The 21,951-nt window shown below is 40.0% G+C and overlaps 2 protein-coding genes across 2 annotated transcripts in view; both read right to left on the bottom strand.

Moving 5' to 3' along the window:
• Positions 1 to 13,339, bottom strand: part of col12a1b (collagen, type XII, alpha 1b) — a 160,396-nt gene extending 147,057 nt beyond the window's left edge. The window contains exons 1-7 of the mRNA XM_078274565.1: positions 13,044 to 13,339; positions 12,111 to 12,219; positions 8,220 to 8,336; positions 6,121 to 6,264; positions 3,262 to 3,321; positions 1,674 to 1,937; positions 123 to 287 (exon numbers count right to left, since the gene is read on the bottom strand). Coding sequence (XP_078130691.1) covers positions 123 to 287; positions 1,674 to 1,937; positions 3,262 to 3,321; positions 6,121 to 6,264; positions 8,220 to 8,336; positions 12,111 to 12,183 — 823 coding nt within the window. The 5' untranslated portion in view covers positions 12,184 to 12,219; positions 13,044 to 13,339. The remainder of the gene's footprint in view (positions 1 to 122; positions 288 to 1,673; positions 1,938 to 3,261; positions 3,322 to 6,120; positions 6,265 to 8,219; positions 8,337 to 12,110; positions 12,220 to 13,043) is intronic.
• A 1,824-nt stretch (positions 13,340 to 15,163) lies between these two features.
• Positions 15,164 to 21,817, bottom strand: cox7a2b (cytochrome c oxidase subunit 7A2b). The gene is made up of 4 exons (XM_078275480.1): positions 21,707 to 21,817; positions 21,254 to 21,343; positions 16,124 to 16,208; positions 15,164 to 15,438 (listed from the first exon to the last, which is right to left on the bottom strand). Exons 1-4 carry the CDS (start codon positions 21,722 to 21,724, stop codon positions 15,380 to 15,382), a joined length of 252 nt encoding a protein of 83 aa, XP_078131606.1. The 5' UTR covers positions 21,725 to 21,817; the 3' UTR covers positions 15,164 to 15,379.
• Positions 21,818 to 21,951: the final 134 nt, after the last annotated feature.

Raw genomic sequence — 21,951 nt, 5'->3', positions numbered from 1 at the left:
TCTTCTTTCTTCTATTATTACATCATCACAAGCTGCTTTTCTTATGAACGGCAGTTAAAGGCATTAAATGCGAATGGAAAATGTAAGATGTGGAATGTAATAAACTTGTTCTGGCTACGTACCGAGGACAAAGATCTCCACCCCGCTGCTCCTGAGCTGCTTGGCGTAACTCTCCACTGGACTCTCAGATTTGCCATCTGTGATGATCACCAGCACCCTGGGGAAACCCGTCCTGGCACCGGCCGCCTCGGTGAAAGTGTTTTTCAGGAGGTAGGCGAGGGCATCGCCTGGAGCAACGAGCCATGCAGGGAAAAAGGATGAAATTATGCAGACAGAAAGTGTCTGCTTTTATAGTGCAGGTTTAACACTTCTTTATTATAGTCCCTATACAATAAGGAAAACATTACCTCAAACTGACCTAACTGACGATGGGCTTCATTTTTGCTAATGCTAAAGATAACTCTAAAGTATTTACATGTAAATTCTTATTTCTGTATTGATTGAAAATGCCAATTGTGTCCATTATTGGGTCAAAAAAGTGAATATCACCCATGGGGGTAAATTACAGAGACGTTTTAAGTTGGTCCTGAGTTTTTTTGGCTACAGGCCCCTTCTTCATGTAAATACAATTAGAGGAGGGATGTCCCAATCGGAGTCGATATGGGCATTTTTTAACTGATCAGGGATTGGCAGTCACCCCTATCAGCTTACTCCGATCATTTACGTCAGCGGAGTACAATTTACGGCAGAACGCAAACTCGTATGTAACTTGGCATTATTCATTAACGTGGCTAAAATGTCAGCAGTGTGGAAGTATGTTGAACAGTCCAACATCCACTAGGGTTGGGGACCGAAGGTCTCGTGCCGCATTCAAAGTTATTGTAAAATACCCTTTTCCTATCCAGTGGTTGTTTTTGTCGTTAACAGGAATTTTACTGGTGAAAGAAGTTATAGTTATTACATTTTTAATAAATCATTTAACTTTGACCCTGTGGCCTTAGCAATAAACAAGCCGTTCTTTAATGTCGCTTTGTGCTCCTTTTAAAAAATATATATATATTTTTAAATCTTTTTAAAAGTATCGGTTCAGGCACCGTTCAGGCACCGGCACTGTTTTAAAAGTATCGTTTTAGCACCATTATCGGAAAAACTCCAAACGATACCCAACCCTAACATCCGCTTGCAATATCTGCAATGTGATCGTTAAAATGGTGTGCAGCTCTATTATCTATGTGAATACAAGTATCGGATCGGGACTCGGTAATGGCAGATATTCAATAGTTTAAAAATCGGATTGGGATCCGGGGCCAAAAAAGATGATCCCTAGATTAGAGTTTTTAAAAAAAACACTTTGCGATTATTATTTAAGATAATTTCTTTCATTTGTCAACTTGAAACCATGTAGGCCAAACGGCAAAACAATAAAATAAAATATTTAGAAAAAGTAATGATTTACTGTATGTTGCACACACAAGAATAAAAAGTACCTATAACTGGAATATTACTGTTTTTATTAAAATAGAAAATTGTAAAAAAGAAAAAATAATAATAATAATAATAATGATACTAACAATTTATAATAATGATTAAAAACCTACAGAAAACTAATTAATATTGAGGTGAAAACAGAAAATAGTGTGAAAATGTAACATTAGAGAACATTATCCATGTACCTGTCATGGTGTCTCCTCCTTTGTACGGGAGCGAGCCAATGGCGCGAAGCAGAGCTGGTCGGGTGAAGTGGCGATTGAGGTTGAACTCTGTTCGGGGGTCGGTACCGTACTGGATCACGGCCACCCGGGTTTTGTCTTCTCCGATCTGAAAGGCGCCGGCCGCCGCTGAAATAAAGTTGCGGATGTATTTGAAGTTCGGCCTGCCCACACTCCAGGAGCCATCCACCAAGAACACCACGTCGGCAATGGCACTGAACGAGCATTCTGGGAAGAAAAAAAAAGTGAGGAGTGAGAGGGAGTAGAGGAGAGGGCAATAAAGAAAAGGTAGAATTAACATAAAACATCATACGTGTACCTTCCACACCAAAAATATTCAAGGGTTTGCAGGATTAGGGTTGTGGCAAGTTGGATGAGAACCTGGAAAAGTTCTGTACATAGTCAAAGTTGATAACTTTGATCCCATTTGATGTGACAATGGGGGTTTTTTTACAACATGAACGTTTGACTGGTTTTTAAAGCTTATGCATTATTCATTATTGGACTGGCTCTGCTGACTGGCTTTTACTTCATGTTCCCCCAGCTCGGTCAGAACTTGGAAAAACTGCTTATAACTTTAGTGCACCCGACTCCTGGAACAAATTACAATACTTCCTTAAAATCAACCCATCATGCCTTTTGAACAGTTTAGAAATCTGGTTTTAAACCTGCACACTTCTACTTGTAATTGCTAAACATAATTGTACTTTCTTTTGCATCCTTATTATTTTAAGTTATTTATCAAATCATGTTTCCAATTCAGAACGTTTTATTGTCTATTTTTCTTATGATGGTGTTGCTTCTTTTCTGTGTTGCTGCTCTGTTCCTGTCTTTGTAATTTGACAAAAAGACTCGTTGTCGTAAATGAGGGTCGCCCGGCAAAGATCTCTCAGGGATGAATAAAGGTTGAATGAATGAATGAATGAATGACTTTTTTGGGTATGTTCTGTCACACAAATCAAACTGTGCTGTTGTAGGTGGAGGTACAGGACTCTCTGCTTTGCCCTACTTTCTAGGAGTTTCCTTGTGACTTTCCTCTCATGAAAAGAAGGAAAAGTCAGCAAAAGCTCGTCATCTTCTGCAGAACCGGGCCAGGGCAGCAGCAACAGCACGGCAGCAGTGCTCTTGTAAATCAGCATTTGTAATGGTTTCCACTTCTCTCAGCACTTCAGGGCTGGGCTCCTCTCAGCTAGCTCCCCCAGCTCCAACAGCAGCTTCCTGCCCCACCTACGACCCCCGCACTGAGCATGTGCAGTTTCCTCCGCATTGGCATAATTGGCCGGCAGGGGACCAAACCGATGACCGAATACCTCAGAGATTTATGGGGGCCTAATTTTGATTATAGCTATACAATGGGGTGTTGTGCGGTAGGAGCCTCCCTTTCGCTGCTGAGCTCACGCTGATGGACGGCGCCCAGCAGTGAGGAAGAAAGTTTGCGAGAACAAAAAGTGGAAAAAGTCGAGCGGTGACTTGGAACGTTTGGGGCTCATTATCTTAGCAGTGAGTGAAACCCCTCGTCAAATTGAAGGTTTAAATGAACAAGAGGACTTACTGACTGAATCTGAAGGGTCTGGTTTCCTGGAAGCTCCTCCTGTGCTGCCACTTGACTCAACTGAAAGACAATAACACAATCACGTAAGAGACAATTCAGATAATCTATAATCAATATTTAATCTTCTATCTATCCTCGAAAAACCCAAATCTTTATTTTTAAGTCAGCTTATGAACCATTTTCTGTCAGCAACCGTCACTGTTTTTCTTCAACAAAATGGCAGACCACTCAAACTGGACCAGAACTCGTCTTTTCTTTCCATACATGAGATATATTATCTCATCTTGAGGGTTTCTTGTGCAACATTTCCTCCTCGTAGATACAAGGAACGTGCAAAACAAGGTCCCAAATGGCGAAACTAACAAGTTGATGTCATCGTTTCCGATAGATATCCAGGGAATCTCCCGTGCTCGGAGGGTTTGTCAGATCATCAGTGTTTGCTGCGGTGCCAAGCAGGCGTCCCCACCAAACTGCTGCCCTGATGTTAGTGAAGATCTCACTCGCCGCTGGAAATCTGGCTCACTGTTCATTTACTGATCCATATGTAATGTAACTTTTACTGGACTTTTGTGTCTTTTAACCTGCTGCAGCTGCTCTTTTCTTATGTTATCCGTACATAAATGCATTGCCTCTTTGTCCCTCTTTCACCGACTACTCAGTGGTTCCCAAACTTTTTGGCTTGTGATCTTTTCAAATTAAGCTTTGTCTAAGGCTACATTTACATTGCTACGTTTTGGTTGAAAAAACAATATATTTTGCTAAGTTTACACTTCGCATTCACACTGCTTCTGGTGTTTCCGAGCCCCTAAACACTTCTGACCCCGTTTTGGTTTGGAATCTCCGGGGTTGTGTTGCAAGTCTCAACGGCCGCAAACAAAGAGCTTTGGCAACACCGACACTGACGTCAATGTTTCGCTGCCTCATTGGGTCATTAGGTCATGACCGTCGTTCTAGAGACTAACCTACTAACGTTACCATGGCAATAGTCTCACTTTGCCAGACCATCCACACGCTGCGGAGCTGAGGAGGGTCTGGCTACTCCACATAGCAATCCGGGATGGGAATAAAACGTGCTCTGGTTTATTGGCATTTCTTTAAACCAATCACAATCGTCTTGGGCGGTGCTAAGCCCTGCACGGAGCCGCTGCAAAATAGTCGTGCAACAGAAAAGTCAGATTGGACAGATAGTCTAGCTAGCTGTCTGGATTTACCCTGCAGAGATCTGAGGAGCAGTTAACCACAGTCCTCACAAATCCACCGAAGGTTAGAACGCCAACAGAAAGAAAGAGGAAGGTAACGGACATCAGCGAAAATACACGCATCCGGCGGATTTTCCTGCGGCGGAGCAATCCCGGAAGTGGAACGTCAAGAATATAGACTACCATGGCAACTACCATGGCAACTACCAGCAACGGGCGGAGTATACGTGCTGCCTCCTGTTTATGCCCAGTATACGAGAATGTTGGTGAGATATGCGGTTTGGGCGTGGTTTAGTTTAAGCAGAGTTCTTCTTCTGGAGCTAAAAACACTTTGATCAAAACTCTTAAAAACCCAAACGTGGCAATGTAAATGAAGTAATATGACCCTTCATCATAGACCTCACTGTGGACATGAATTGTAACCAGTTCAACCATTGAAAGGATTTTTAGAGGGCCCAATTTTTCATTTAAGCAAAAAAATAAATAAATTCTCCTTCGGAGATCCTGACCCTCAGGTTGGGAACCACTGAACTAAATACTGCTGTCAATCATAAAGATTATTATTTCAAAAAGATCCTTTAAAATCATGTATTCTTCCACATGTCTGTTTCCAGTTGTCTTACTGTCTTTATGACGAAAGCCATGAAGCCAAAGACTTTTATTTGAATGTGGAAGATAAAGCTCTTAACTTATTGTTTAACGAACAAATCTTATTGAAATGTCATCACAAATACTGAAACCAAACCGTCCATTTAGTAGCTGTCCTGGAGCTTTTACATTACTTTTTGATAACCATATAACATGAAAATGTGATGATTTTCTTTCATTTTTGACTGAATTCGACCGGATACATTTAAATTGATGTTTTACGTTGTGTGTCTCAACACAATGTTAGACAGGAAATGGATCAAAGTTAGACTTTGTCCTGATTGGCTCCCTGTGCTGCAGAATTAGTTAAATCTGTCCAATCAAGCTTTCAGTCTACGGCGTTCAAACTTTTGCAAAGCTAAAAACTAGCATCATTCATTTTGAATGGTAAATACGAAATTGATTTTATGGTGAGCTTGTTTCCAGGGTCAAGAATAAATCCCTTCTGTGGCCGGTCAGCTCAGTTGGTAGAGCGGGCCCACATGTGCAGAGGTTTATTCCTCTATGCAGAAAGTCCAGTGTTCGAATCTGACCCGTGACGGTTTTCCTGCATGTCTTCCCCCCCCTCTCTCTCTCTCTCTCCCCTTTCATATCTCAGCTTTCCTCTCTAATAAAGGCAGAAATGCCCCCCAAAAAAAGAATGAATCCCTTCTGGCTTTTCTTTTCTAAAAGAAGTTGAAGTGCTCAAAAAGAGAAAGATCAAAAGCTCAAGAACAGCTACTAAATTGTGGCGTTTTCTCGACTAAACTAAAAAATTTTAGAACGAACTGTACTGTAAAACTGAAATCATGAAAAACCAATTATGCAGAATAACAGAAACACACTCTTGTCTATAAAACACCAGTTGTTTCTGTTCATTTGCCCACTCTGTGTATGAGGTCTTTAGGTGTTTTACCAGTGCATTTGGTGAAGAAAACTGACCACCTGCAGCTACAAACTTTACTAGCATTTGGTTTGAAGTCTGGTGCTACTTCACACACACAAACACACACTCAGGGACACGGTGACTCACGTGTGATCTGGCCGGAGATAGGCAGACTCTCCTCTGATCCAGCGTACGCAGATATTGTTACGGTATAATCCACATTTGGACTCAGGTCTGAGATGGAGGTCTTAGTCGCGGATGCAGGCAGAGTAAATTCTTTTGTTGGTTCTTCTACAAGAATGCACAAAGTCAGAGGGAAGCCATTAGGAAACTATTGCATTACTTCATTTCTCCAAAAGTTAAAACAGGTCTTCAGAAAAACCTGATTCCAACTGTTGACCTGAGGATTGGAAGAGCCGTGTAAACACATAACTGTGATTTAATTTAATGAAATGTCCCCCATTACTATGAATCAAAACATTATTTTAACCCTTAAATGCCCAATTATTCCATTACGGTGAGCATACTTGTTTATCAAAAAAATCCTTAGCTTCAAATAGTCCACAGGTTTTTAATCATTATTCATGTGTTGATATGTTGCTAGTTAAGATATTTCCAATGTCTATTGTGCAGGTTTACAGGATAATTACTGTGAAAAGACCCCGTTTAATCTATACAAAGTACATTAAATAACACCTTAAGCTTTCACTTTTACTCAGTATCCAGTAGAAATACTTAATTTCTTGTTTTAAAGTAACTTACTTTTAATGAAAAACACTGAATTATGTTTGTGGTTTACAGGCAAAGACTGTGCCTCTTAACAAACCCATAAAGTGAGAAACCAACTAACGTTATTTAGTCATTTAGTGTAATGTTATTGGCATAACATTTTGTAATTTGTAAGAGGTATATTGTGGTTCTGTCAGTTAGCTATCTAGCTCGTTTAGTTAGCTAACAGTATGCAGCTGTTACACCTGGCAGTTATTGAATGTAAATATACAAGCTACTGTTAGTTCTGTCAGTTAGCTAGCTAAGTTACTTTAGTTAGCTAATAGTAACATTAGCTAGCTGTTACACCTGGCACTTATGAATATGTAAGCTAATGTTAATTCTGTCTGTCAGTTAGCTAGTTTAGTTATAAATAATGTAACAGTTATATATGGCAGTTACTGAATGTTAATATACAAGCTAATGTGAGTTCTGTCAGTTAGCTAGCTAGTTGGTTTAGTTAGCCAATAGCATGTAGCTGTTACACCTGGCAGTTATGAATATACAAGCTAACATTAGTTCTGTCAGTTAGCTAGCTAGTTAGGTTAGCAACAGTTAGCAACGAATCTCTATGTAAGAACTAGCTAGTCTATGTAATGTTAACGTTACTAGTGATGCGGGAAATCTTCATTTAATAAACACTTACTTAGTTATAATAGCCTATGTTTGAACTTGCGAAAAAGCTTGTACAATGGACCTTTTTCACAGCAGACATTTGGACTTGTCATAGTAGGAAAAGCACAGCTGGAATTGATAACCTTAACGATGGCTGATGGCTTTTCCAGGCAATTCCATCAAGTGTCCCAGTAAGATATTTCAGTGAGTCAGCATGAACAATACCAGGGACTCTCCTAAGTGGAATGCAGCCATCAGTAATGGTTTTGAATACACCTGTGCTTTTCCTACTATGACATGTCAAAATGTCTGCTGTGAAAAAGGTCTATCAGCTCCTGGCTTTGAGAAAGGGAGCACTGTCATGTTGAAACAAGAGAAGGCTTTTCCTAAACTTGCATGTGCCACAAAAGCACACTATTGTCTTAAACAGTATTGTACTGTATATTGTAGCATTTAGCTTGTTGCTTCATTGGAACTAAGGGGCAAACCCTAGAAAAACACCCCCATACACATACTGAGTTAGCTAACGTTAGCTAAGTGTAGAAGTAGCTGATTTGACTGCTGGCTGTTTTTTCTTTTTTTCTTTTCTTAAAACCATCTCAGCTGTTTAATGAACCCTGATGGAAGTGACATCTACACTCCTGAACTAAACTCATGATGACATCTTTCCATGGCAGTGATGTTTTTCATTTCCCTCCCTATTTATTTTTTTAGATATCCTGGAGCCAAACACGTGTCTGCAGAAAATCTTCAGATAATTGCAGGGAGTGTCTAGTCTTGCCAGGCAGACTGATGAGAGTTTATGACACCTGTAATGTTACGGGCTCGGCAGGACATAACTCGCAGGTTTAATGAGCACCCACCTGTGTCTGAGGTCACTTGTATTCTGTAGCCCTGTATCCTCGACTGTGGTCTGCTCCAGATCATTTGCACTGTGTTCTCATTTAAAATCTTAAACCTCAAATCTGACGGGGGATCGACTGTGAAGAGAAAAGGTAAACACAGTTAATCCTGCAGATTTAGGAGGTGGATGTATTGTAATGTGAAGTATAAAAGGATTTTCCCAACAGTCAACACTTCCAGGGGGAAGATTGGCGAGTTCACTGTTGGCGCAAACAACACAACACAAATCTAAACTAAAGATGTGAGGGAAGCCATTTTGGAGATAAAAATGATCTCCTTTTGCACCAGCAGCCACAGTCAATAACTCAAGCAATAACACACAGACAACACAACAAAACAACACTACCTTCCTACAGTTTAGAACATTCAAGAAGGAAAAACAAACAGGGCGGGAAAATGAACACTTTGGTGAATTTTGGCTGTGACCAGGTCTAAGGAAGCAAAGAAAGGCCAATTTGAATTTCATGTGTGGTGCTTTCAAAAACTCCAATATCCAAACATAAAATGGTTTCAAGATGCTCAGATTCAACTGGTTATTGAATTAGATCTAAAAATTCAAGTTAAGCCAAAACGTTAAGTTGTCCGAATTGGATTATTGTTGGACATTTAGTCAAAAGATTTGATGGAAAAACGTCATCAGGTTACGAAGGAGAAGCAATCAAGCCCTAATGGAATCAATTTGATTTTTTGTGAAATCAGCTTACGTTTTCACGGTCACAACAAATAAAGCAACTTCATTTTATGAATTAAATATTGGACATTTGAATTTTTTTTTTTTTTAATATTGGATGATTTAATTTTCTGTTTAAATTTTAGTCGTGGAAACAAAACCAGGTTTTTGAAAAACTTGAACATTCTTCCTGGCAATTTCCAAACACATACATTTTTAATTGATTGAAATTTAAAATGTAATTGTTGGTTGTAATGGCCTTTCTTTGCTTCCATACAGGTCATTTTGAGTGATAACTAACACGTTTTGGATGGTTTGTATCTGGAAAAAACAAAATGTCTGGCTGGTAATGTGCCGGCAGAACTTTTAAAAACAATTCCAACAAACTACAACATGGACTGGCTGACATCCAGCAGGCTGTCCATGATCTCAATCCAACTCGAGATGTTGAATTGAAAAACAACAAAAGCACACAAATCTGATGAAACTCTCCAGTATTGATTATACAATGGTTAAAGATCTGGTTCTCAGATCTGAAAGATCTTCTATCGTCGCCATTGCAAACCTCATAAAAGAATACACAATGTCAGTGAAAGACACGTGTACGTCTTTTTTCTGTTCACGTTTCCGTAAAAACTGCACCAGAGGTTCTTAAACTACTTCAGCTCCAGACCCAAATTTAAAAAAAAAAAAAAAAAAAAATGTCATCAAAGATTCTTTTGCTCCAGTTAAAACTCGCAGAATCCTTTTAGGATCTGGACTATAATTTAAGAACCGCTGGCTTTTGTTACGTTAACCAACAAACAAGATAAAAGTGCACACAGATTAAAGTTGAACTTGTGATTACGGACATGGAGGAAATCATGCATCACGTGTACATGAAAAGTTGTTTACAACAACTTGGGGCAAGGGACAAAAAGTTTCCATGTACACGAGGGTCCACAGATTAATTTTGAAATATTTTAGAATGATATTCTTCAGGTTGGGGTTAAAACGACATACAAAAAGGGTACCTACCTAAAAAACTAGCTTGCTATAATGCACCACTTTTATGTAGCCTTAGGCTATTGGCTTAGACCTACAAGTAAACACAATAAAGTATCTTAATGACAAAATTAGCTCAAGGATGTAATGAATGAATAAGCTTGATGTTTTACGAGGCAAATAGGCTCAATCCGGGGGAGTTTTAGCAAGGAAGGATGAATCTGTCATGATTTATGGGGGGGAATGCATCATTAATAGATTCAATGGAATTAATACTCAAAACAAGACTTGGGATTGTAGTATAAATGTTCCCCTGTAACTGGATATTTTCAAGTTTTAGAAACTTTTCTCAAAACACAAACTTGCCTAAACTGAAACCGTATCTAACGTCTTCATGTAACAAACAGGTGGAAACAGTGAGTCTAATAGTTAATCTTTTCGTGCTGGAGGAACGTTAATCTAACGGTAATCTGAGCTCCAGAGTTTGTGCTCATTTTTGTGAAACTCTGCAGCTGCAGATTCTCCTGAAGTAAGACTGCAGAAACACACAATGTAAAGTATAAATTACTCTAAAGAAACAAAACATAAGAGTAAATAATCAATACAACATATCACCTAGCTAGAGTTTAAAGATTATTGTAGGCTATCTAAGCATTTTTTTTCCTAGACCGCCAACCAGTTTATCTGTTAGTGTGGAGAGTGAAGAATATCATTGTAAAATATTGTCGTGAAGCCAAGACTCAGGGTCTGGTCGAGGCTTGACCGGGAGGGTGACAGGACGTCAAAAATGGAGGTAGCACCAACCTGGTGAGTCAATTCAAGGGCCACGGCACAGGCTGCTGCTTCTGTTTCCCAAATGGACAAAAACTACCCAAAAGAACTTCAGCTCTTAAATCAGATGGACACACACACTCACACACACACACACACTCACACACTTGTACAAACACACACCATCCACACTCCTATTTGGAGCTTTTATTTGAAACATCAAAGGCTCTGCTCTAAACTGCTTTTATTTTGTAGTTTTCCAACCTAAAAATGTGACAGTTTAGGGCAGAGGCCTTCCTGTTTGGAGTCTTCTTTTTTTTCTTCAAGGTGTTCGAGCCTTGGACTCTGGCTCCAACATGTCAAACTATTTCACACGGTTGAATATATACGACCCCATTAAAGATGCCGTGACTTCTGGAGGCAGTGAGGGCCCCCGCTGGGTTAATAAAGGGGTGGGGGGAGGGGGGGGGCTGTTCCACAGGAGGTCAGAAACTCTCCTGGAAGGAGAGAAAAGAAAGATTCGTCTCCTGGTGATTTGATGAGTTTTTACTGCACTCTTTTCTTTCTTTCTTTTTTTATTCCGAGAGAAAATCCAGAAGGCACAGAGGAGCATATTTTCTCCTCTCCTGACCTCAAAAACTTCTGGAAAATAATGTGAAACTCATATTTTGTCTTTCCGTTCCATCAGAGGAAAGGACGTAGGGAGGAAACTTGGCCACGTGCCGTCTGGGTTTTTCTTTTCTTTTTTGAAACTGGAGAAATGTAGGCTACAGTAATAGATATTAGACTTAAAGCAAGGGGCCCTCCTAGTGTCAAACACATCAAACTGCATCTGTCTGAAGCTGGAAAGATGCCCCAGTTAACCAGATTTACAGACTCACGTGGGATGCAGTAGAGGCTAAAACACATTTCTTTTCATTTAAAACTGATAGATGTAAATTGATAGCATAAGAAAGCATGCTTTTATTTTATTAAACCAAAAACCATTGAGCTTTTCTAACAATAAAACAGATTTTTACACATATTGTTTAGTATGTTTAGGTCTTAGCTACATAACTGCTCTAATCAAGTTATACTTGTGGCTAAAAAAAAACACACTTTAAAGGTCCTACTGGTCTGGACAAAAAAAGCTCTTATCCTTAACTTCAAAGCAGATACTTTAAGTTTTTCACTTCAAGAGGAAATCTTGTGACTTCCCGATGGAAGATAGAATTATTGGAGTGTGGGGGAAAGCATCAATCAAAGGTTAAACTGAGGCAAGTCACTTCAAACTAATCAATTCACAAACACACACATTGTCTTTCTCTGTGTAATTTCTTTTTATTCAGACTAAATGACATTGCAGGCAGAGAAAAGGCAGAGGTGAGAGGAGTTGGAGTCATATGTGTGGGTTCACAGAGAGGAGGAGGAGGAGGAGCGGCTTTACCTTGATCCTGGGCCTGGGAGGACAGCAGCAGTGCCAGGAGGGCAGCCGCCACCAGAGACAGCCGGCTCTTCATCTTCAGCTCCTCTGGCTCAGCAGCACATGAATGGAGCTAAGAGAGGAATGAGGGAGGCGGTTAGACCTTTTAACCTCAGCCCATGCAGCCCCGCAGCAGCCTCAGGGCTTCACAAGACCTTTAAGCAACCCCAATGTGAACTTCAAACCTCCATCACTTGCCTCATGTAAATATATCATCATTTAAATCTGCATCTAGTATCAATTAGTTGCTTAAAATCCTAAAAATATTAAAAAAAAATATAAAACGCCGCTTTCAGTATTAACAAAGTCATATTTCCACGATAACTGCTCTCCACACAGCCAAACAAATATTACATGACTGACTTTATATAAATGAATGAATAAAGTCCCAAAATTGACAAATTAACACCGTAAAACGCCAATAACGCCAATTTAATATAAAGGAAACGCTGTGAGAATAAAGGCGCAAAAAGGCAAACCTGTCTCATCCCTCTTTCTCTCTCTGTTAGATTCCGTTTTCTCTTCTTAAAGCAACTTACATTCTGGTGCAATTGAACTGCAAAGCGTCCAGTTCAGTATCTTATATTTCTGCCGATGAGACAGACCCACTCTAACAGAGAGAAAGTCCTTCCACAGGTCACAATAACCGAGCGTCAAATCCTATAGCGCCGTGCGCAATTATGCACCGCAATGTCGAGAAATAGTCCACGCGTTTCTTGAAATATCCCGATTGTGAACTGGATGGTAACTGGAATATTGGGAGGAAATAAAGTCTGGAAATAACACAGCTTTTTTTTTAAACTGCAAGAAAGTATTTAATCTACCTGTCATAAAATCACTTGAATCTTAAATAATTCACCTGAGAAAAAACAAAACCAAAAATCATGCAGGACTGACCTAGAGAGGAAACTGTCGAATTTCTTTGGGTTGATTCAAGAAATAAAAATTTTTTTTTTTTAAAAAAACAAAAAAAAGAAAAAGGTTAAAGTCACTGTTGTAGACCCCCAACCTGAGAAAGGGGAGAGCGAGGTGGCCCGGTGTTGAAGTCAGAGAGCTCAGCGGGTTTTTGGTTCCCAGACGCGTCGGCGAGCCTCTTTCCAAGTGGGAAGACTCTCTACACTATCTGCTACTTAACAGGAGGGCTGCTCCCAGCTCTGCCTGCCCCGCCGCGAGCTCTTACGACATCCAGACGGGCCAAAAATGATGTGCAACCTCTAAAAATTGCTTGGAGACACACACACACACACACACACTCGGAAACTTTTACATAGTTTTCTGCATTCCTTTCCGGTGATGGAGGGCTTCTGTGCGTCTCGGCCACAAGGAGACAGCAGCGCAGATCTGCTTTTCGGGGAAGAGGGGGGATCAGAGGAGGGGAACTGACTGAGGCTTTTACCCCCTTTTTCATTTCGTGAATCAATGGGAAAATATTACACAGTCTGGTAGACTAAACCCCAAGTCAGTCTTTCGCCGTTTAATGAATCATTCCGGAACAGAAGTTTCTGGTGTCCTCCGCGGGATTCGATAAAGAAGCAACAGCTGCACAAAATACGATTTATGACAATATGAAATGACTCAAAGAATATACATCTTGCCCAAATCTTTTAACAGTCACACAGAAAGTAAACCAATAAAAATGTAAAGGATGTTAGATATAGTACCCCCAAAGTCCTAAGATTTTCCCAAAAGTATCCAAGGTAGTCCAAATGTGTAAAAGCTCCCCCAAAATGTGACGTATGGATCCAAACATGATATAGAATCTAAGAATCCAGTTGTGGAATTAAAATTTAAAAAAAATTAAAGTGCATTGAAATTACTTTTTTTTTTAGTAAGTCATCAAACTATAACTATTGTCAGATTGACAAACCAGATCATTGAAATAGTTTATGACAAAGGCGCCCCCTGGTGGACAAGGGACGCCTTCATGTGTCCGTCCGTCTCTGCTCTTATTACATTTACACGCTAAATCAGTGGTGTAGTCTAATGTACTGTAGTGGGTATAATGTACTTTATATTGGCCAGATTCTGCCTTTTTTTTTAGGGGGGGGCGCCATATCATAGTGGGGGGTCTGGGTGTCCTCCCCCAGGTAAGTTTTGAGCATCAACAACTTCATTTACTCCATTCTGACACACTTTTATGCACCAATTAACGTGGAAATCCTTTATTTAGTCTATGTGAAGAAAACAAAAACACAGATGACAATTCAAAATATATTAAAAATATAATGGAAAGTATGTTGTTGTGGCTCACTGGGCATTTTTAAGTGGGTATATGGAAATCCTGGAGCTTTCTTAGTGGGTATACTGCATATACCCGAATATCACGTAGACTACACCACCACGCTAAGTGTTGACAAAAAAATCATCAGATGGTTGGTTATTGGTTGCAGGTATCAGGCCGTCTCGTCCAATCAGAAGCCTGTCAGATTACACATCAGATTCCTGAGTGCTGATCGGGATTAGTATTTTATTACCGAGTAGACAAGCTGCCGCTCATCTGGTGTCTCTAAAGCGTTAATGATCTGTGGTGGGTGTGGACTGATAGCAGAACAGGCCCGGGGCTGTCTCCTTCTCCACTCTGACTTCAATTTAAAAACAGACACCAGGGAAGAATCCACCCAAGGCACAAACTGCACTTTAACATGAGGTATGTACCAAATGAAGCATTTAAATTACGTAAGCCTTATTTTGAAGTTTTTGCACAGAAGTGGAAAAGTTCATGTGGACAACTTAAGTTGTCAAAAGCATTAATCTCTGAACCCTAATTATGAAGATTTCTTTCTGTGAGATCCAGACTGATTTCCTTGTAAACATTGCCCTCTAGTGATGGTAACTGAACACTCTGGACACTGCACTGTTAAATTCCTCCCTACATCTGACTTGATTCAGCTTCACACGCCCACCCGCAGGCTGAGGTCATTAGGTCAGAGGCTATTAGTGGTTCCCCGCACTCATTTTAAAACTAGAGGAAAAAAAACAAACATATGTAAAGAGATACATTGATCCGAGATGAACACTTTTTTTCCTTTCATGAGAGGCATTTTTTTTATTGATCCTCAGGTCACCAGAGAGAGTACAAGAAATAAATATTGATCCCATGAACGTGAAACGTATCCCATCATGACAGGAGACACACAGCCCGGCACAGACGGAAGGATAATCATCTTTTTTACACAATAGAGCGGCTGGCCGATTTTTGAAATTGAAGTAAACAGCTGTAAGCAGTCGAGGTACTAGTTCTTCTTCTGAGGGAACGCTGCCTTCACCAGTTCATACACAACATATCCAGCTCCTGAAAGAGAAACAGGCCACGTTAGACGGACCTGATGGCAGATTAAAAAGGTAGTTTGACTTGCAGATTAAACAACTTTTGGTTTCATAGTACACATTTTAATTAATGAACAGCTCATAAGTAGGATAAGGATAATACGTCACATTACTGAAGGGAAAAGACACCCATTTTACTGTGACTTTAAATTGAGGTGCCTCCTTCCTCAGTTTACAAAACTGCACACAAACTACAGTTCACATGGAACAATGCAAAAAACATTGCAGCAGCAAAGTCAGTTATATTCTGCATAAAATCCTCACCTGCATATTGAAACTCACTTCCTTGCGGTGCTTATCTAAACACACTTCCTGCTCTGTTTGCCATGTAGACTGAGTGTCACCTCTTGAGCAGTGCTGAAATTTAGTCCCAGTAACTCGTCCCCAAAGCGGGAGAACAGTTTGTACAAAAGCAGAACCAGACGATGAATACATGTTAAACTACATGTCATTAAAGTCCCTCTAGCAGAAAAGAGCCACTGCAGAGCTGACTGCAGCCCTGAAAACTATCATCACGTGGGTGCTAGCTCACCTTCATTCTCACTTTTCTTTTACCTGGGGTGTCAATGTTTCCAGCTCTAACTTTTAGAGAAATTATAAGTAAACCATTCTGCAGGAAAAGACTTTTGTTTTCCCCCCCCCCCCCTCACCCAGGACGGTGAGAGCCATCGTTGTTCTGTACAGCAGAGCGTCGCTAGTGCCTCCTTTTAAATGAATCGGCATCCCGTTATCCTCCTGCAAATGAGACACACGTTGCAAAACTTTAGCATTTAATAAGCACTGTTCAAAAATGAATGTATAAAATGTTTTAACTTCTTCTCTTTTCTCCCCTCAACATCACGTCCAAGCAGAAAGAAAACCCCTTGGCTGAATGTCCACAGAGTGAACAATGTTTGAGCCATGTTGCCTCGTTTTTTTTTGTTTTTTTTAAATGATAAAACATGTAAAAAATGTCAAGTTTATGAGGAAAGTGAGCAACAAAAAGTAGGTTTTGGGATAAAAGTTGATGTTAGAATCAATCATCACAGAGGTAAAAGGACTTGTTTCTTTATCCTGGCGTCATTAAATATCAGTTAGCGTGGCTTTTAAAGTACGGCAATTTGTTCCAACTGTAGTCAACAGGAGAACGACTATTTAATGACACAGCGTCTGTAAACATTGCTTTACAAAGTGCAACACTGCATTTAAAATGATCAAGTCTAAATAAATAGAAATGTGCACTTATTTGTGATCATTTAAAAGAGTGGCGATGAGTACAAGCCGGAGTGTCATTCAACATATTCAATACTCTTAAAACGAATAGACTGACCTTTTGGTTTTAAAAATGAAAAGCATGTGCAGTGTTTAGTTTTTACAGTTCAGCATGCAGGCTGGATTCAATCACTGCAGCGGCTGTTAATGCAGGTTTAAAAAGCATATTCCAGCAGTCACTACAAGCGCCGGAGAACAAACCAGCCATAAAAATAGTTTGTTTAGTCTACTATACACTTCAGTAGCCGGTTAAATCATCTATAAAGTTCTTTATTTTATGCAAGCAGTGATGACGCTGAGCAGCGTCAGAAACCATGATCTACAGCCAAGCCTTTCTCAACATCAATTCCTATGATCCTTAAGTGAAAACAAGTACTGAAAAGCTCAAAAATATACTGCATTTAGGCACATCTACAGTATACAATGCATAATTAGTACTCCACCCAGTGAGATTGCTTTCACATACTGGCTACTTATCTTTGGAGCTAAAAAGGATTTCAGGGCTTCATGAGAAGAACCAAAGCTAAAGAAATGAAAACATGAGTCATTTACAATCATCGGTTTCTGCAGTGCTTATACTTTATCATATAGATGACCCTTCAAACCCCTTCCTGTCTGGAGAACTGGAGCATGAAGTGGCAAAAAAAAATGGAGCCATAAATAGTCAAAACAAACAAGAAAACTGTTGTAGGGTGGCCATTCTTGCAGTGTTCGATTTTGTTTGCAACATATTTTCAAGGTTTGATCTCTGCCGACTGTACATTGCTGCCAAAGAGGTGGTATTTGCTACTTGACCTCGTCAAAGGAAAGTCATTAAACATGTCTGCTTTTAGTCTTTCAAGAGTCTTAGTGTGTGTTCTTCTTTATTCCCTGTGGGATTGACGACATTTCAAAACAACTTTGAAGTCCTTTATTTGGACTTTTTAGGGGCAATAGGACGCAACATTTCTCTTAACTCTCACAGCCATGAGACGAAGGCTTAATCGCTCTGTGGTCCGTGAACCATTTCTTAAGTTTGATCCTGAAAAAGTGGGCTGAAATGACTTGGTAAATCCCACACTACATCAAAAATAATAACTTTTGAGCAGTCTGTTTTCACCGTGTTTAGATATTAGTCCCACATGTGTATTTTTGCAGACAGTAAGTCAATGGCGCCCATTGTGACCTCAGAACTTTGTATGTTAATTTGTGATTTTGTACCAAAGCGTTCCCTAACCCTAAAAGGAGAAAAAAAAACAAAAAAAAAAAAACACTTCTAAATGTTATCATTCATCGTTTATCCAGCAGTGGTTTGGGTCTTCAAACGATATTTTTTGTGATCACACAGATGCCTACTGTCGGACCAGATTGATAACAAAACTTGTGCACCAACATCTTTTGCTAGCCAGGGGCAGGTCTGGCCGTTACCGGTGCAGTCAGTGAAACATTTGGATTTAAACATTTGTTTTTATCCTTGGACAGACAAGACAGCTGTGAGATCACAAAACTCCTCGAAGACGCCACCCTCTGCTGGATGTAACAGGTAAAAAAACAACTGTGTGGCATTATAACAATAAGGATATCTTTGAATGCCGATGTTTATATGAAAATATGACAAATGTATGCAATAAACAACGATCAAAACTACATGAGACCAAACACTGAAACTAATCTAGCATTTGCTAATTTTGTTAGTTTTTAAATTACAGCCTGCCAATAATTTATTTTGACAACAAACTTGCAGAAAGCTAGCATAACTTCATATCATCATAATTAAACTCGAGCGATTAATAACATTGAATTATCGCCCAAGGCCAAGGTCACAGATGGGGAATACTTCTGTCCATAATAATAGTGTGAAATACATTTGTATTGTCGCCGTTACTTAAAGTAGGCTAATACATCTCTATGGAGAGTTGCTGTGAAAAGATACAGGCAACGCAATTTTCTGTTCACGTGACGTTAAAAATCATTGTTCAAATCTGGTGCTAATACGGCACCGGTGCCCAAACGATCGGTATCTACCGGACGGAACAGCAACGCGGTTTCGGTGCCTCATTTCGATGCCACTGAAATGTCTGCACTGCTCTCTGATGCTCCGAAACAGACGTTAGAGGCACCAGAAGCATGGTGCATGTCACGCTAGTTAACACTAACGGGAGCGTGCCTATGTTCCCACAGTTCTAAGATTTCCCCCCCCAAAATTAGGCCCTATGTTCCCACATTTCCTTTTTCATAAATTTGGATCAGATTTTATCCCCCTTTCTCCCAATTTGGTAGCCAATTACACCCAACCTGTTATCCAGTAGCAATGGACTAAAGATGGAATGTAACCCTAACATAGGGCAAAAATCTTAGAAATGTGAGACCATTGGGCTGTGGGAACATAAGGCTGACCCCACACCAACGTTACACTTGCAGCTGGTAACGGTAGCCTACCGTTCGTAGCTGGATTTAACGCGGGTAAAATGCTGACAGCTAAACGGTGTAAAAGTGTGACTGTATTTCACTGGAGAGGATTCCAATAATCAGCCAACAGTCGGCCGCTAAGGCTATGAGCTAAAAGACACAAACTAGCTCTATGGTCACTGCGGTTGTTGAAAAAACAACACAGACAGGACTAAATGGTGCGTTTACTTAAAACTGGTGAACCTCAACCACGCAGTCAAAGTTATTGTAAAATACCCTTTTCTCATCTGATTTTGTCATTAAACAGCAATTTACTGGTGAAGGAAGTTATTTAAAAATAGAAATCATTTAAATCCCATTTTTTGTGCCGATCTGAAAATTGATCCGATCCGTCACTCAAAACCGCGATCTGAACCATGAGTTTTGTGATCCGTTTCATCCCTACTTCTGATTACTTCTTCCAACACTGAACGACGTAAAAACGTCTGTGGTGTTAAAAAAAATAGCGACTGAAATACTGTCTGGAATGACTTGAAACTCTTCTGCACAGAACATGTGGTTGAAATGAAAGATTTGAAGGCTTCCCAACACTTAAAACCACCTCTGTTATATCATAACATGATCTTCAGGTGGAAATAGAGCAGAGGCACGGTTTCTTTCAGCAATTGGCATATAATGTGTAATGTGTGTCAGTTGTTTAGGCCTCTGCCAAACAATTTATTGGAAAAACCTGTGATGTCTTCAAACTAAGTGAATTGTTTCTGTGTCCCATTTTTTCTTCACAGGGGGAAGAATGTAATGGAGTCCGTATTCCTGTTGATACGACCAAGCCAAACCCCAACGAGGTGGAATTTGACAACTTGTACTTGGACATGAACGGGATCATTCACCCTTGTACACATCCAGAAGACAAGTAGGAACTCCCCTCTGCGCACTTTGGACACTTTGTTTTGCACATTACACTTTCTGTTTGCAATTTATTTTAGTGCCAACTTTAATGTTTCTATAAAGTCAAGGTTTGGTTTGACTCCTTTTTTCTTTTAGGTATGACAGAAAAAGCCAAACAAATCATCCGTGTGAGTTTGACATTTTTTTAGAATATTTCGTAAATAGTGCCAGATAATTAAACAGGCAAATGGATACTTTAAGTAGGACTATATTTTGCTAGTACATACTTTTACTGAATTATTGTTTTGAATGCAGGTTTCTTACTGGTAGTGGAGTATTTTCTGTGTGGTATTTGTACTTTTACTGCAGTAAAAGGTATCTGAATACAGTAACGTTATATACAGTGCTTAGCGTAAGTGAATACACACATGCTAAAAAGAGGAATTAAAAAAAAAAAAAAAAAACATCTTTTGGAAATTGATCTTAATGCTTATATTATAATTAATATTTGGCATAGTTTTATTTCAGTTAGCCTAATAGCTGGTTTGATTTGCATTGAGAGATGATTTTATGGAAAGTACCCCATGCCAATATCTAGGTATGGTGAAGGGTATGTGATGATGTGGGGATATGGTGAAGGGTATGAGATGATGTGGGGGGTATGGTGAAGGGGATGTGATGATGTGGGGGTATGGTGAAGGGTATGTGATGATGTGGGGGTATGGTGAATGGGATGTGATGATGTGGGGGTATGGTGAAGGGTATGAGATGATGTGGGGGTATGGTGAAGGGTATGTGATGATGTGGGGGTATGGTGAAGGGTATGAGATGATGTGGGGGTATTTTAATTCGAAAGGCCAAGGGGACTTTATCAGGATCATAGTATCCTGGATCCATGAAATAACTGGCCTTTCAAAATAAAAGTCTGCCTGCCTCTATGGGAATCTAACATAGGGGTGTACTTACTTATGCCCCCTGTATTTTAAGAAAAAACATTTATTTATTTACGATACATTATTCATTCACAAAGAAAATTGGTGTCCTTAAAGGTTGGATTTGTCCTAATTTTTTTTCCCCAATTTCCAAAAGATGTTTTTTGTATTCCTCTTTTTAGTCAACTAAACTAAGTATTCACTTATGCTGAGCACTGTAAGTGTGCCTCTGCTCATAGGTCATACAAAAGGGGGAAGTTACATGATAAAAGAGCGTCTTATATTGTAGCAAATGTGTATTTAAGCAGTGTATTGTCGTACCTGAAACATCTTCTGTTTCTGCGGGACTTTGTTGTCGACCTGCCGGCGGACAGAGCTGGAGATGGTCCGCCGCGCCACCTGCTGCAGCGCCTGGAAACAGCAACAAACCAGCAAAGTCATGAGACACACGAAGACACGGACTCAATACAATGGACTGAACCCGCGCGTCCGAACAGGTTTAATGTTACATCACATTTACATGTAAATACAACCGACTAAAGGCGAGAGAATGCTCCTAACTACCACGGAAGCTAAGCTAATGCTAATGCTAAGTCTTCCGGCCGGCGGCATCTTATTTAACGTTACCTGACTTTGACCCCTAGCCAACAGTTAGTAGCTAAATGTAGCCACGCTTTGCTTTTCGTCACTTATTTTTAGATCGTATATGTGCCCCATTTTTTGTATGATGTGTCTACAATGTAAACGCAGGCTTTAAGTAGAAAATACACTTACAAATATGTGTCTGTTCATCTTGACAGTCCGTCTGCAGTCGCCTTTCTCACACACAAGGGCACGAGAAGATTCTACTTCCGCTTCAGCTTCTTCTTCCTCTGTACCTATGCTGCGTTATTTATGCTGCGCACTCTGCTGCCCCCTACAGTCTCAAAGGCAACGTTCAGACTGCAGGCAAAAGGGGCCCAAATCAGATTCTTTTGGGGTCCAGTGACCAGGTCAGACTTCTTCAGAAGTAGTGTGAA

Source organism: Sander vitreus, chromosome 18 (genome assembly GCF_031162955.1).
Source record: "Sander vitreus isolate 19-12246 chromosome 18, sanVit1, whole genome shotgun sequence".
Lineage (NCBI taxonomy): Eukaryota > Metazoa > Chordata > Actinopteri > Perciformes > Percidae > Sander > Sander vitreus.
The sequence above is the reverse complement of the archived record's forward strand: the minus strand, read 5'-3'. Positions and strand labels throughout refer to the sequence as shown.